Source organism: Hylobates moloch, unplaced genomic scaffold (assembly GCF_009828535.3).
Source record: "Hylobates moloch isolate HMO894 unplaced genomic scaffold, HMol_V3 SCAFFOLD_18, whole genome shotgun sequence".
In the NCBI taxonomy this organism is placed as follows: domain Eukaryota; kingdom Metazoa; phylum Chordata; class Mammalia; order Primates; family Hylobatidae; genus Hylobates; species Hylobates moloch.
In genome coordinates, this window is record NW_026652293.1 from 48,059,950 (window position 1) to 48,072,684 (window position 12,735).

At 43.1% G+C, this 12,735-nt stretch overlaps 1 protein-coding gene across 1 annotated transcript in view; it reads right to left on the reverse strand.

The window, feature by feature from the left end:
* Positions 1-371: 371 nt before the first annotated feature.
* PTPN14 (protein tyrosine phosphatase non-receptor type 14) overlaps positions 372-12,735 on the reverse strand; it is a 203,850-nt gene continuing 191,486 nt past the window's right edge. Inside the window, exon 19 of the mRNA XM_032136421.2 lies at positions 372-9,700. Coding sequence (XP_031992312.1) covers positions 9,572-9,700 — 129 coding nt within the window. The 3' untranslated portion in view covers positions 372-9,571. The remainder of the gene's footprint in view (positions 9,701-12,735) is intronic.

Below are 12,735 nucleotides of genomic sequence, written 5' to 3' on the forward strand. Positions count from 1 at the left end.
AAGAATTTAAATTTTCTACAGCAGCCTGGTTGGTGCCTGCCTTTTCCACATCAACAGTTTGGTACCTGAGTAACTGACAGTGAAGGAGGAGTGAGGAGGGGCTTGGAGCTTAATGAGGCTTATTGCTGCATTTGTGAGAAAGACCCATTTCTATGTATTCTTCACTCCACTTGTCTAGTGATCACCCCTTTCAGGTTTCTTCTAACAGTGACAACCTTGGGAATTTCAAACTAAATCTTCAGTATGATAAGGTTATGCAGGACTAAAAAGTGGGTAGCAATAAATGGGCTTTAGAAAATAAAGCATGCAGGTTTTCCCAGGCACTTTCAACTAATGCAAACATACAGTACAGAAAAGAGAAGATGTAACTGTTTTCTCTGAAAAAAAGGTTTATTGCATATGGAAATCAATAGATATCTTTTACAAAAAAAAGGTTAGAATAAAGATCTCACATTTGTAAAGGCACATATGAAACATTTTATAGCAAGCACAAGGGCAGTGAGAACATCAACAAGGTCCAATATCTAAATAAGACTTTATAAAAACAGATAGGAAACAGTGCAAAAAATACTGTCAAAGTCAGTTCTATACACCTCATAACTGTGTATACAACTGGCAAGCATAAGCTTATTTACTGATATAAAATAGCACATAGAATAGCATGCATAGTTTTATTTTAGGCTTTTCATATTATTGATAGGGAGTCTATACCAAAGTACAGTTGACATGAATATTGATAAAAATCACTCCCCAGCGTAGGGAATGTCCTATAAACATCTCATCCCTCCCTCTGCTTACAACTACAGTTTGGTAGTAAGGAGACTGGGCTTCCATCTTGCAAGGTGGCAGGCGGCCACCACAGGGGGAGAATGTGCTCTCAGGATCCCAAGTCCCAACCTGGAATGCATTTCTTATGGCAACAACATCAGAGATGGTGATTAAATGTCTGTGTCAGCCCACAAAAGCCAACCAGATCTGGCTATCACAGCCCTCCATTTGGGCTGTGGTGGAGGTCAGTGGGCTTCTATGGGCTGACCCAAGAACCTTAAGAACAAACCAGTTTCTAAGTTGGGGACTTGTCTGTACATCGTTTCAAAATGAAACCTAATAAAGGTCATTTGTTTTGAATGATACCAAAATTCACAACATTTTGTGAAACAAAGATCAAGGAAAGCATCAAAATACTGAAGTAGGGAGCACAAGCCTAGTCCAGTGAAACAAACTAGATTAGCTTGTTACTTGATGTAACACAAGTTACATAAGGTTGCACGTTTATTAGTAATCTGTATATTTAAACCTTTTTTTCCACTGAAGTATCCTCAAGCACATTAATTAGCTATTGAAGGAACAAAGGACATACATAGGAACTCATCTCTGATGAAGAGTAACTCAGAAAGGAGAAGGCTAATGAATTTTTAAGATTCCAAACAGTGGCAAGAAAGTTCAAAGGAAATTGCAGTAAAATTGTACAATGTTCAAGTTGAAAAAAAAATGGCTCTGAATTACAGCATTCAGTTCTATGCTCAAGGTATGTATTAGCTAACACTGCAGTTGTCAGAGGTGGGAGGCCCCTGAGAAATGCTGAGAACGCCAGGCACCCCAGCTCTGAGAGCCACCCTAGCTAAACTCAAAGCAGCATTCTTGAGATTTTAGCAAAAGGCTCTGCCCCAAGCCACGAAAAGATCCCAATCCAATCTTTTCAGCTTTATCCTCTAAAACCTTTTGTCAGATGAGATAGCATTTGTGTTTCCCAAGAGGAGAAGGTTGGGGAAGAAAATGAAGATAGCTTACATACAGATTTTGGATGACCAGCTAATCTTACCCCTTCCTAGATAAGTGAAAACAGATAAAATGTTTCTGGGCAGCCCAAAGGTTTACCACCTGTTTCACTAGAATGGCCAGTCTGTGTAAAGAGGCTATAATGAAGAAAGCATTCTCCCTGCAGGGAGAAGCTAGAAACAAATGGTTCTTCCTACACATCAGTCTGCCAAATGTAGCCTCTCTCAATCTATATAAGTTCACCTCGAAATAAATATTAAGTACTGCTGTCATCACTATTTTAAACAGAGCGTCTTTCATTTCTTCTAATAGTAAGTGACTGATTCTATCAGCAAGGGAGCAAAAGGGTGAGAAAGGGAGCTTCCTGCTTGCTGAGTTTTCTAGCTATTTTCATTCTGGTTATTTTCATCCGTCAGATCTTTTTTTTTTTTTTTGAGACAAAGTCTCACTCTGTTGCCCAGGCTGGAGTGCAGTGCCATGATCTCGGCTCATTGCAACCTCCACCTCCTGGGTTTAAGCAATTCTCCTGCCTCAGCCTCCTGAGTAGCTGGGATTACAGGCATGTGCCACCATGCCTGGCTATTTTTTTTTTTTATTTTAGTTTTAGTAGAGATGGGATTTCACCATGTTGGCCAGGCTGGTCTTGAACCCCTGACCTCAGGTGATCTGCCTGCCTCAGCCTCCCAAAGTGCTGGTTTGACTACGGGTGTGAGCCACTGCATCTGTCCATTTGCCAGATCCTATTCTTTGAAACTATACAAGCAATTTTAAAAAAATTAAAATTAGATTTCCTAATTACATATTTTGGAGAGGTTTAAGGCAATGATTCTCTGACGAGGTTTAACTCTTTCATCTGGGTTGCACTCATAGGGTAGGTAAAGAAAAAGTGTATGTACTGTTGAGAGTTGATCCATAAAGCAGATGGGGAAATATGAAAAGGCAGCAGAGGCTGGGTGTGATGGCTCACACCTGTAATCCCAGCACTTTGGGAGGCCGAGGCAGGTCATCACGAGGTCGGGAGTTTGAGACCAGTCTGGCCAACATGGCGAAACCCCATCTCTACTAAAAATATAAAAATTAGCCGGGTGTGGTGGTGCACGCCTATAATCCCAGCTACTCGGGAGGCTGCACTCCAGCCTGCGCAACAGGAGTGAGACACGATCTCAAAAATTAAAAAAAAAAAAAAAAAAGAAAAAGAAAAAAAAAAAGGCAGCAGACCCTAAGTGAACAAGGTGCTCATGGAATGAAGAGGGTGACAGCACACAACAGTCCCACCCGTTCCCCTGAACAAGACAAGGAACACCAAAGTCACTGCATGTACATCCCAGTTTTGTGGCCTGAATATAAACATGACTTGCTCTAAAGGGGAATGTGCTCTGCAGCACCTCTGAGATCACAGGGGAGAAGAATCAAGAAATGCAAGAGCCGGGGCTGCTAACTCTGGGAGCCACCTGGGTAAGCAGAATGCTCTGCTAACAAGCAAGGCAAGGAAAGGCTGCCAGCAGCAGGCGAGGGAAGATGGTGCTTTTGATCAGCAAATCCAGGCAAATATGATACACCACACATCATAATCCATGACATTCATCAAGCTCTACCTCAACAGTGAAGACAGTTTAAAACTATGAGCTAGGGTGAAACAGACTCCAACACTGCTGCAGGCTTTCCCTAGCATGCCACTTGGTGGTTTCCATCACTCTGACATTACAGAAAGAGAGGCAGGGAGTAGGAGAGGCATTCCAGAGTTCAGAAAATTATTTGTGAAACAGAGAACTTTTGGATAGCAACTTCAGGACTGATGCAAAAATCCTTCCTCTCCCTCTTCCCATTTATAGAAACTCTTGGGCAAGTTTATGGCACTTCTGGGAAAGAATGATCCTGATGGCCCAAAGTGTGGCAGAAGGAGCAATGACTTTCTACACAAATGTTTGTCATATTCAGGCTGCCCAGTAGCTCCAGCCCTTCTGCCTTGTAACTCAATGTCCTTGAATTTTTAAAATGGGAAGGCTAAACAAAGCTCCAAACGGTAGAAACTGATGCACATCCTCCTCTTTACTGTACCAAACAACAATCATTTTCTAGTCTATGAAATTGATGGATGCCAGACACTCAATGCTAGGCTCATGGACATTTTAATAGGGAATATCTTAGTTTGGCCTTGAGAAAGAAGATGCAGCTATATTAAGCTGGAAAGATAAGAAAGGTAGTCTGCTGAATAAAAATACTTACCTATCTGAGTTTCTAACAGAAACACAAAAGCTGACAGCAGGCTGGATAAAGGCTGAGTGTTGATGGGGCAAGCTGGTGGTCAAGTTTCATAGGGCCCCCTGAATACCACTGACTTCTGGACAACACATTTGAGGTGGCAGAATTTGATGAGATTTCCCCCATGTTTCTCCCTGGCATGTTGCTGTTACTTTCAACAGATGCCATCTGTAAGGTCCTTTGCCCCAAAATGTCTTAGAAGCTTAAGTAAAGACAAGAACTATTTTGCTTCCTTGCTCAGCGTTCAAGAGAAGTATCAAATGCAGTTTAACATCTTACAGCTTTATTTCCACCCCATAGGGCCAACTAGTTTGCCAACCATAAAGCTGTAGGCCATTGGAAAATTTGTGTGGTTTCCATGGAAGACCCAAATTTCTCCATTTGGAAACCATGCTGGATGAGCTGTTGCTCTGCTCATGAAAAGAAATCACTAAATAAGAGCATGATGAGTGTCTCAAAACCATTGGCAATACAATAAAACACAGCAGCAGAATAATTGTTGGTAAAACATGGGAATGCTCCATTCCCTAAAAGGGCTACCCTAAGAGCCCAACAGTAATTATGTGGTGCTTCCGGAAATTTCTTACTCTAGGAGCTCCATAGAGTTATTTCTGACACTGAGTAAGAACACAGGTCTGACCCAATCCCATCCCTTGAATTTGTGCTCCCTGGCACACATCCTAGAATGCCCTGTACCCTCCATCCCCCCAACCCCCCCACCTCAAGGGATTGACAGATCGTCCCCAAATGAAAATCAGTAACAAAACAGTTGTCCTTTACCAAAGGGGGCAATCAAGGACCCTCTGCGAATACCAGAATCCATGGATGTTCAAGTCTTTTATATAAAATAGCATAGTATTTGCATATAACCTATGCACATTTCTTGTATACTTTAAATCATCTCTAGATTATTTACAATACCTAACTCAATGCCTACACATCGCTTCATTTGCGTGAATTCAATGTAGTATTCAGCACGTGGCAAATGCAACTTTTGGTTTTTGGAACTTTGTAGGTTTCCCCTCTTTCCCAAATATTTTTCAATCTGTGCTTGGTCGAATATAGGGATATGGAACCCACAGATAGGGGTGGTCAACTGTACTCATCTTCACCATCGAATACACCATTAGATGAGGAAAGACAGACTAGAAGGCACATTCTGCTTTTTGACAAAGGACACTTTTGGGACCCATACGTCATGTAACAAGTAGGCTGAGGTCAGCTAATACAGACTGCTCATCGGGAAAGGACAGCAGCTAAAAACCCCAAAGTGATATGCCTGATGGCCAATCCGGCTTAAGAGAAGCTGCAGTACACTATCTACCTCTGCGACTTCCATGTCCCAGGAGACGGCCCATTCACCAAGTGATGCAAGGATCACTATGAGCAGGGCAGCAGGTTCACGAAAAGAGCTGGGCCACCCAGGGTACACCTTTTGTGTTCATTAGCACTGCTCTGGAGAAATGACATCTGGTGTTGGGACCCACAGTGTATCAGGGGGAAGATATAGGTGATCCATGCGAATACTGTCTATTTGTAGAAAATATGGTCCATTATTGGAAATTTCATATGGGTCAATCTATATTAAGCTGGAAAAATAATCAGCTGGATGAAAAGGCCAGCCTGCTGTACCCACTGGAGTTTATAACTGAAAAGCACAAGCTGAAAGAAGGCAGGATAAATGTTAAGTAGGTGTAAGCCGTGGTCAAGTCCTACAAGGCCCACCCTCAGCAGTCTACAAAGACCCTCTCTTCAGGCTGATGAAAGAGGGGGCCAGAGATAGCCAAGTGACTCTTAGGAAAACAATGGCAGTTTAGTTATAATTTTAAAAAGTGGTTCCTCTTTTCAATCTACAAAATTAAAAGTAAAATTCTCTCAATTTAAGCTCCTCAAAAGCTTATGATTCAAAATATCCCATATAGGTGTTTTTAACTTCCCTGATCTTATTGTTTAGCTCCGACTGAATAGAGCAGCTCATTCATCTTTACTCCTATGTAATCAATGTTTAACATCCTTTTTTCATGCAACTAAATCCTCCTTGACTTCCTATCTGGGGAAAGAAGTGCATACCAATGTCTATGCTATCTGTAAATGCTACCAGAGACTCTTGCTAAAAGATGGTATATCCAGTATATCCTTAGAACCCAAGGAAACCAAAGAAACCTCAGCAGGACATTCCTCAGCTAAGCCAGCAGGCTCATCTCAAGGATGAAGACATCAAATTCAGCCCCCATGATTCAGGGACCACAGTAAACAAGGATGAATACCTCGGGTCAATGTATTCAAATGAGTGTGGATGAAAGAAACCAAACAGTTCAACTGGAAAACCTCGAAAACAGCGGCTGGAAAATGTTTGATGGCTTTGTTGTGAGATGGTAACCTTTTTTTCCTCCATTTAAAATTTTCTCCCTTCAAATCCAAACTGCAGCAATAGACACTGACAGCTCCAGCTTCAGACTTGATACATCATCAGGAAATCATTCCAAAAGCTCTAACTAGATAACTAATTTAATATACTTTGCTTCAAGGTTTATTCCTTGGCCTGCTTCCCAGATATAAAGCATCTCTGGGCAATTATTATGCAGATGCCACTGAAAGGACTTTAAATGGCTGCTGCTAATTTAACAGGAGATATGTTGGCATTTACTGGAGATGTGAAAAGGAATGCAAAATGTGCTAAGGAACCAAAGGCATTTGTTTTTAAAAGTGAAATATGTGGAACAACTCTTAAATGCTTTCTTTTGGATTTCAATATAAACTTTGGCTAGAAAGTTGAATATTAAACCTACTTCCTGCCTGCATTTTGTACACTAATGAATATTCCCGTAGCATACAGCAGGGACAGTGGATGAATTTCAAGGAAGCCCATGAGCTCTGATGACCTCAATGACACACCAGATCTATATGCTGTTCACATGAGACATTCTAACAGTGCCCACCTTGGGGCTTAGAGATAAAAGATAAATACTGATGTTGTTCATCATGCAATAAACCAGTAACTGAGACCACTTGCTAAAACATCCCTAACAGTAGAATATCCCAAGGATGGAAAAACCTCCAAGGAAACGAAACGAATACCTTTTTGCTTATTGATGAGCTTCTCATAACAAGGGTTTTAAGCTCTGTTCACTGAAAATACATGTAATACTAATGGTTTTCTTTCCAGGACAGACAACAAAACTCCAGAATCTACAAAGATCAGCAGATTACACTCCTTCACTGAGTCTTCAGACCTTGAAGTAGAAGACAGAGGGGAAGCCCTCCATCCCCAGATATTCTGAGTCTAACTTAGAGTACAGCCACCACAACACCTGGCCAGGTTGAAACAGAGGATTCCTATTCTGAAGAACTTAATGGGGAATATGCACCTGTTGGCATGTGGTGATGGGAAAGGTGTACTTTTTCTGGTTGATTTGATGTCACTCCTTCATCTTTTTAGCTCGGGGGGGGGACAAAAGCAGCAATGAAGAAAGGCATATGGAACTCTCACAGCAGTCAATTCTAAGAAAAAAAACTGCAGTTAAATTCTCCTACATCTAGTTTTTCTTGACAACCTTTTTTCCTTTTTTTTTTTTTTGGAGGCAGGGTCTCTCCGTAGCCCAGCCTGGACTGCAGTGGCAAGATCACAGCTCACTGCAGTCTCGAATTCTTATAATCAGGTGATCCTCCCGCCTCAGCCTCCTGAGCAGCTGGGACTACCAGGGCATACCACCACGCCTGGCTAATTTTTGTACTTTTTGTAGAGACGGGGGTTTCATCATGTTGCTCAGGCTGGTCTCGAACTCCTTAGCTCAAGCAATCTGCCCGCCTTGGCCTTTCAAAGTGCTGGGATTACAGGTGTGAACCACTGTGCCTGGCTGACTACAGTTTTTTAATTGCACGTTTGTTCTTTGAACTGACCACTGTGGGCATTCCATGCCTTCCTCCACGGCCGCCTTTTTCCCAAGCTGAAAAGACAAGGAAGATGTGGCATCAAATTAACTAGAAAGAGCACGCCCTGTGACTTCCCATCACCACGTAACAACAGGTGCATATCAAAGCTGTACCCAAGAAAAGGTAGACATACAATGATAAATCCCCCAAAATGCAGTAAGAGGAAAAAAGTACAAAACATGATTTATTGTGTACCAACCTTGGAAATTCAGAAGGACACTGACTGACCAATGAAGCCACAGGAAGAAACTAAGAACTGGGCTTCAAAGTGAAGATAACTGACCAGAGAGTGGATTTTATGAAGAAAAGGAAAGAAGCACAGGGCTTTGCCAATGACAATTCTACCATCGTTCATCAAGTGGCCCCAAGTTTGGACTATGGGGTCCTCAGTGGGATTAATTCTGATCTTGCAGGCCAAAGCCTGAAGATGATACCAGCACAGTGGGGGTCACATTTGATGTGTTTCCTGGCCAGGACCCCTGTTATGTAGCTAAATGCCATACAGCTCCCATAAATCGGCTTCCCCATCTGTTTCCTTGATGACCTTTCCAATGACTTAGTGACCTCAACTTTCAGGTCTCTGTCCAACACACACATCTTATTTAAATAAAAAACAATGATCATCAAGGCCCTGCCTGAAAAACACAATCCTCAAAGGCCCTGCCCAACTCCTTTCTCTTTCTAGGTCTGCTATCCTCTCTCAATCAGGGTAGAGCCTTAACTGCACAGATGGCCTGGTCCAGAGCCTCAATGCCACCAGACAGGGTCCTACTGAGCAGACAGGAGAGGTAGCAACAAATACCCAAGGTACAGTCGCCAGCAGGGAAACACAAGCTCCAGAGCCCAGAATAAGGGGTGGTCAAGAAAAGCACAACACAGAGCTTGTCTTTCGGCCCCAAAGATGGCAATTACTGCACTGTAAAGGCAGCACTGTCTTTAGCTATTCTGTCTTTAACTCAAGCTTGAGGGGGAAGTTGGGGTGGGGTGTGGGGGAGAGGGGACTACTGAGGATGAGGGGCGGAAATGAAGAAGAGAGGAAACTGTCTATCAAGGCTCATGAGCCCCAAAATATGAGATAATCGTGTTTGTTCCTTCAGACCCTTTTCTTTATATTTCAGGACGAATTCATTTTCTTACCGTCTTTGCTTTGGATATAAGCAATGAATGATGAATGAATCAAGCTGATAAATGAATTAAGCTGATGAATTTCAGCTGGTTGGTTACAAATCTGGATGCAACTTCACAAGAGGTGTGCTCCCTCATGCCTCTGTCCCCAAAATGATCCAGCAGGCAACCTTACCTGCTGACATATATTACAATACAGATTAGCCAAGATGTGGTTCAAATGAAAAGTACTATATTACCAGGAAAACTGCATTATAATAATTCACAAAAGTTATTCCAAAGGGGAAAAAAATAAATTATCTCATATAAAATAATACATGGTATTTGTGAATAATCTTGGCTACTGTCTTCAGAGAGCCTGTTTGCTGCCAGCCACCTGCACCCCTGCGGGGGGAGCAGATGTTGTCTGGAGGTGACTCTCCTCCAGCACGATGGGAGCTGGGTCCCTCCTCCAGGAGCTGGATTGGGGGGATTAAATGAGTCTGGAGTTTTGGAGGAACTGGATGAGGACTTGGTAGACAAACTTGTACTGAGCGATGGTCTGGATCATGAACATCCTCTGCTCCCTGAGGAGCCTTAGCATCATGGGCACTTCCACCTTCTGCAAGAAAAGAGAGAAAGCACAAGGTCCTGAGACAGGAGGCTTCCCTTTGAGCATTCCTCATTCCCTCATTCAGGAAGCACTCACCCACTGCCCATGTCCAGGTACAAGAGAAAGCAAGGGACTCTGCCCTGGCTGGGTTTTATACATCAAACAGTTTATACCAGTAACTGGAGAACCTGGTCATCATGTGTCACTGGTGGGATATTTTATTTTTATTTAATTTCAAATTTTCTGAGAGGGTCTTGCTGTGTCACCCAGGCTGGAGTACAGTGGCACAGTCATAGTTCACTGCAGCCTTCAATTCCTGGGCTCAAGCAATCCTCCTACCTGAGTCTCCCAAAGTGCTAGGGTTACAGGCGTGGGCCACCACACCTGTCCTGGTGTATTATTTTAAATACAGACTAATCTGCTGGATAAAACATAAAGGCTGGAGTTGGACCTGAATGGTACTCTCAACTCCCCCACAACCCAATGACAGGATTTAAGACATCTCAGGGTCTTAGTTTCCTCATCTGTAAAATCAGGATAATAATGCTTTCCTCTAACAGCAGTGTGGCCTTGCCCTAGTTAGTTACATTTCCTCAGCAATAACATGGGGTATGAAATAACATTTGCCTCATGGGATCAAATGATGAAACACATATCAAGCATTTAGTGCACAGTGAGTGCTTAATAAATATTACTCATCGTTCCTTTTTTTTTTTTTTTTTTTGAGACAGAGTTTCACTCTTGTTGCCCAGGCTGGAGTGTAGTGGTGTGATCTCGGCTCACTGCAACCTCTGCCTCCCAGGTTCAAGAGATTCTCCTGCCTGAGCCTCTGGAGTAGCTGGGATTACAGGTGCGCACCACCACGCCCGGCTAGTTTTTTGTATTTTTAGTAGAGACAGGGTTTCATCCTGTTGGCCAGGGTGGTCTTGAACTCCTGACCTCTGGTGATAAGCCCACTTCGGCCTCCCAAAGTGCTGGGATTACAGGTGTGAGCCACCACGCCTGGCCTCATTATTCCTTTATTAACATTAATAAATGTTACTAATGCAATTATAATCTCACAGGACTGTGGTCATGATCAAGTGAGATAATTTAAGTGTGAACCTTTAAAATGTCAAAGCGCCATCTCTGAACACCAGTCCTACTTGGAGTAAAAGCCTTTAACTGAGAACACTTTTTTTTTTTTTTGAGATGGAGTCTCCCTCTGTTTCCCAGGCTGGAGTGCAGTGGCTCAATCTCTGCTCACTGTAACCTCCACCTCCCAGGTTCTAGCAATTCTCCTGCCTCAGCCTCCTGAGTAGCTGGGATTATAGGCACGCACCACCATGCCTGGCTAATTTTTTTTTTTTGTATTTTTAGTAGAGACGGGGTTTCAGCATGTTGGTCAGGCTGGTCTCGAACTCCTGACCTAGTGATCTGCCCACCTCGGTCTCCCAAAGTGCTAGGATTACAAGCGTGAGCCACTGCGCCTGGCCGAGAACACCTATTTTGAGACAAGGTCTTGCTCTGTCACCCAGGCTAGAGTGCAGTGGTGCGATCATAACTCATTGCAACATCGACCTCCTAGGCTCAAGCAATCCTCCCACTTCAGCCTCCTGAGTAGCTGGAACTACAGATGCACAACACCACACCCGGCTAACTTTTAAAATTTTGTGTAAAGATGAGGTCTCACTCTGTTGCCCAGGCTGGTCTCAAACTCCTGAGCTCAAGCAATCCTCCAGCCTTGGCCTCTAAAAGTCTTAGCATATGGGCATGAGCCACTGTGCCTAGTCTTGAGTCTTAAATGAGAACATTTTGAGTATTAAATGAGATTGCCTATGTGTGAATTCTTTGAGAATATATATGATGATATATACTATCATTAATGAAGGGAAATTAATACAGTGTCATGGGTACTTGAGCAGACCAGAGGCTGTCACAGTGTCCTCTCCCCTCACCTTCACCATGTCCATCCTTCTGGACTAGTCAGGACACATATGGCTGGAGCACCCCTGAGCTGTGGAGGCCATGGTGGCCTCAGCACATTCACTCTGCTCTGGGAGCTCTTAACCCAGGGCAAATGATGGCACCCAGGAAGTTTTCAAGGGCTAAGCAAGTGTTTAAAAGAAAATAATAAAAACTCAGCTGTATGCCTGACTTTGTAACCTTTGAACCTTAAAAAATAATTTTAGCTATTTCCAAACCGTGTATAGTTATGACATGACACGTGCCATCAGTCACTCTTGTTCAACACCAACTAAGGAATGCACATCACAAACTTGTGATGTTGCCTGGGCTACAGTGCAGTGGTGCAATCACAGTGGTGCAAAGGGACAAAGTCAAGTCCCTGCCTAATAAGAAAAGAAAAAAAAGGCATGTGAATCTTCGAACTATGAATCAAAATACAGAGCCTAGGTTATAAGCTTCTGATGGTAACAAGTAGGTCTCTGCCTAAATTATATTGCAAAGTGACCAGTATCATGAGATGTGACCTAGAGCCACCTAATAATGAACTTAATTTCATGTTTGATGAGGATTACTCTGTGGCACTGAAGATAAAAGAATAGAGAGAATACGGCTGTTCCTCTCCCCTACCCACCAAAGGTTTTAGCCAGGAGGCAGGATCACACTGGTGTTCAGCGCACAGGCTCTGAGTAAGGCTTCATCTGCTGAATTTCAGCTCTACCACTTCTTGGCTGTGGGAAGTGGGCACATTACTTCATTTACCTATGACTCAGTTTCTCTTCTGTTATGTGAGGATACTGATATGGTCTTGGCTCTGTGTCTCCATCCAAATCTCATGTTGAATGGTAATCCCCATTGTTGGGGGAGGGACCTGGTGGGAGGTGATTGGAACATGGGGGCAGATTTCCCTCTTGCTGTTCTTGTGACAGTGAATTCTCATGAGATCTGGTTGTTTAAAAGTATGTTGCACTTCCCCCTTTGCTCTCTCTCTCCTGCTGCCATGTGAAAACGTGCTTAATTCCCCTTTATCCTTCCACCATGATTGTAAGTTTCCTGAGGCCTTCCAGCCATGCTTCCTGTATAGCCTGCAGAATTATGAG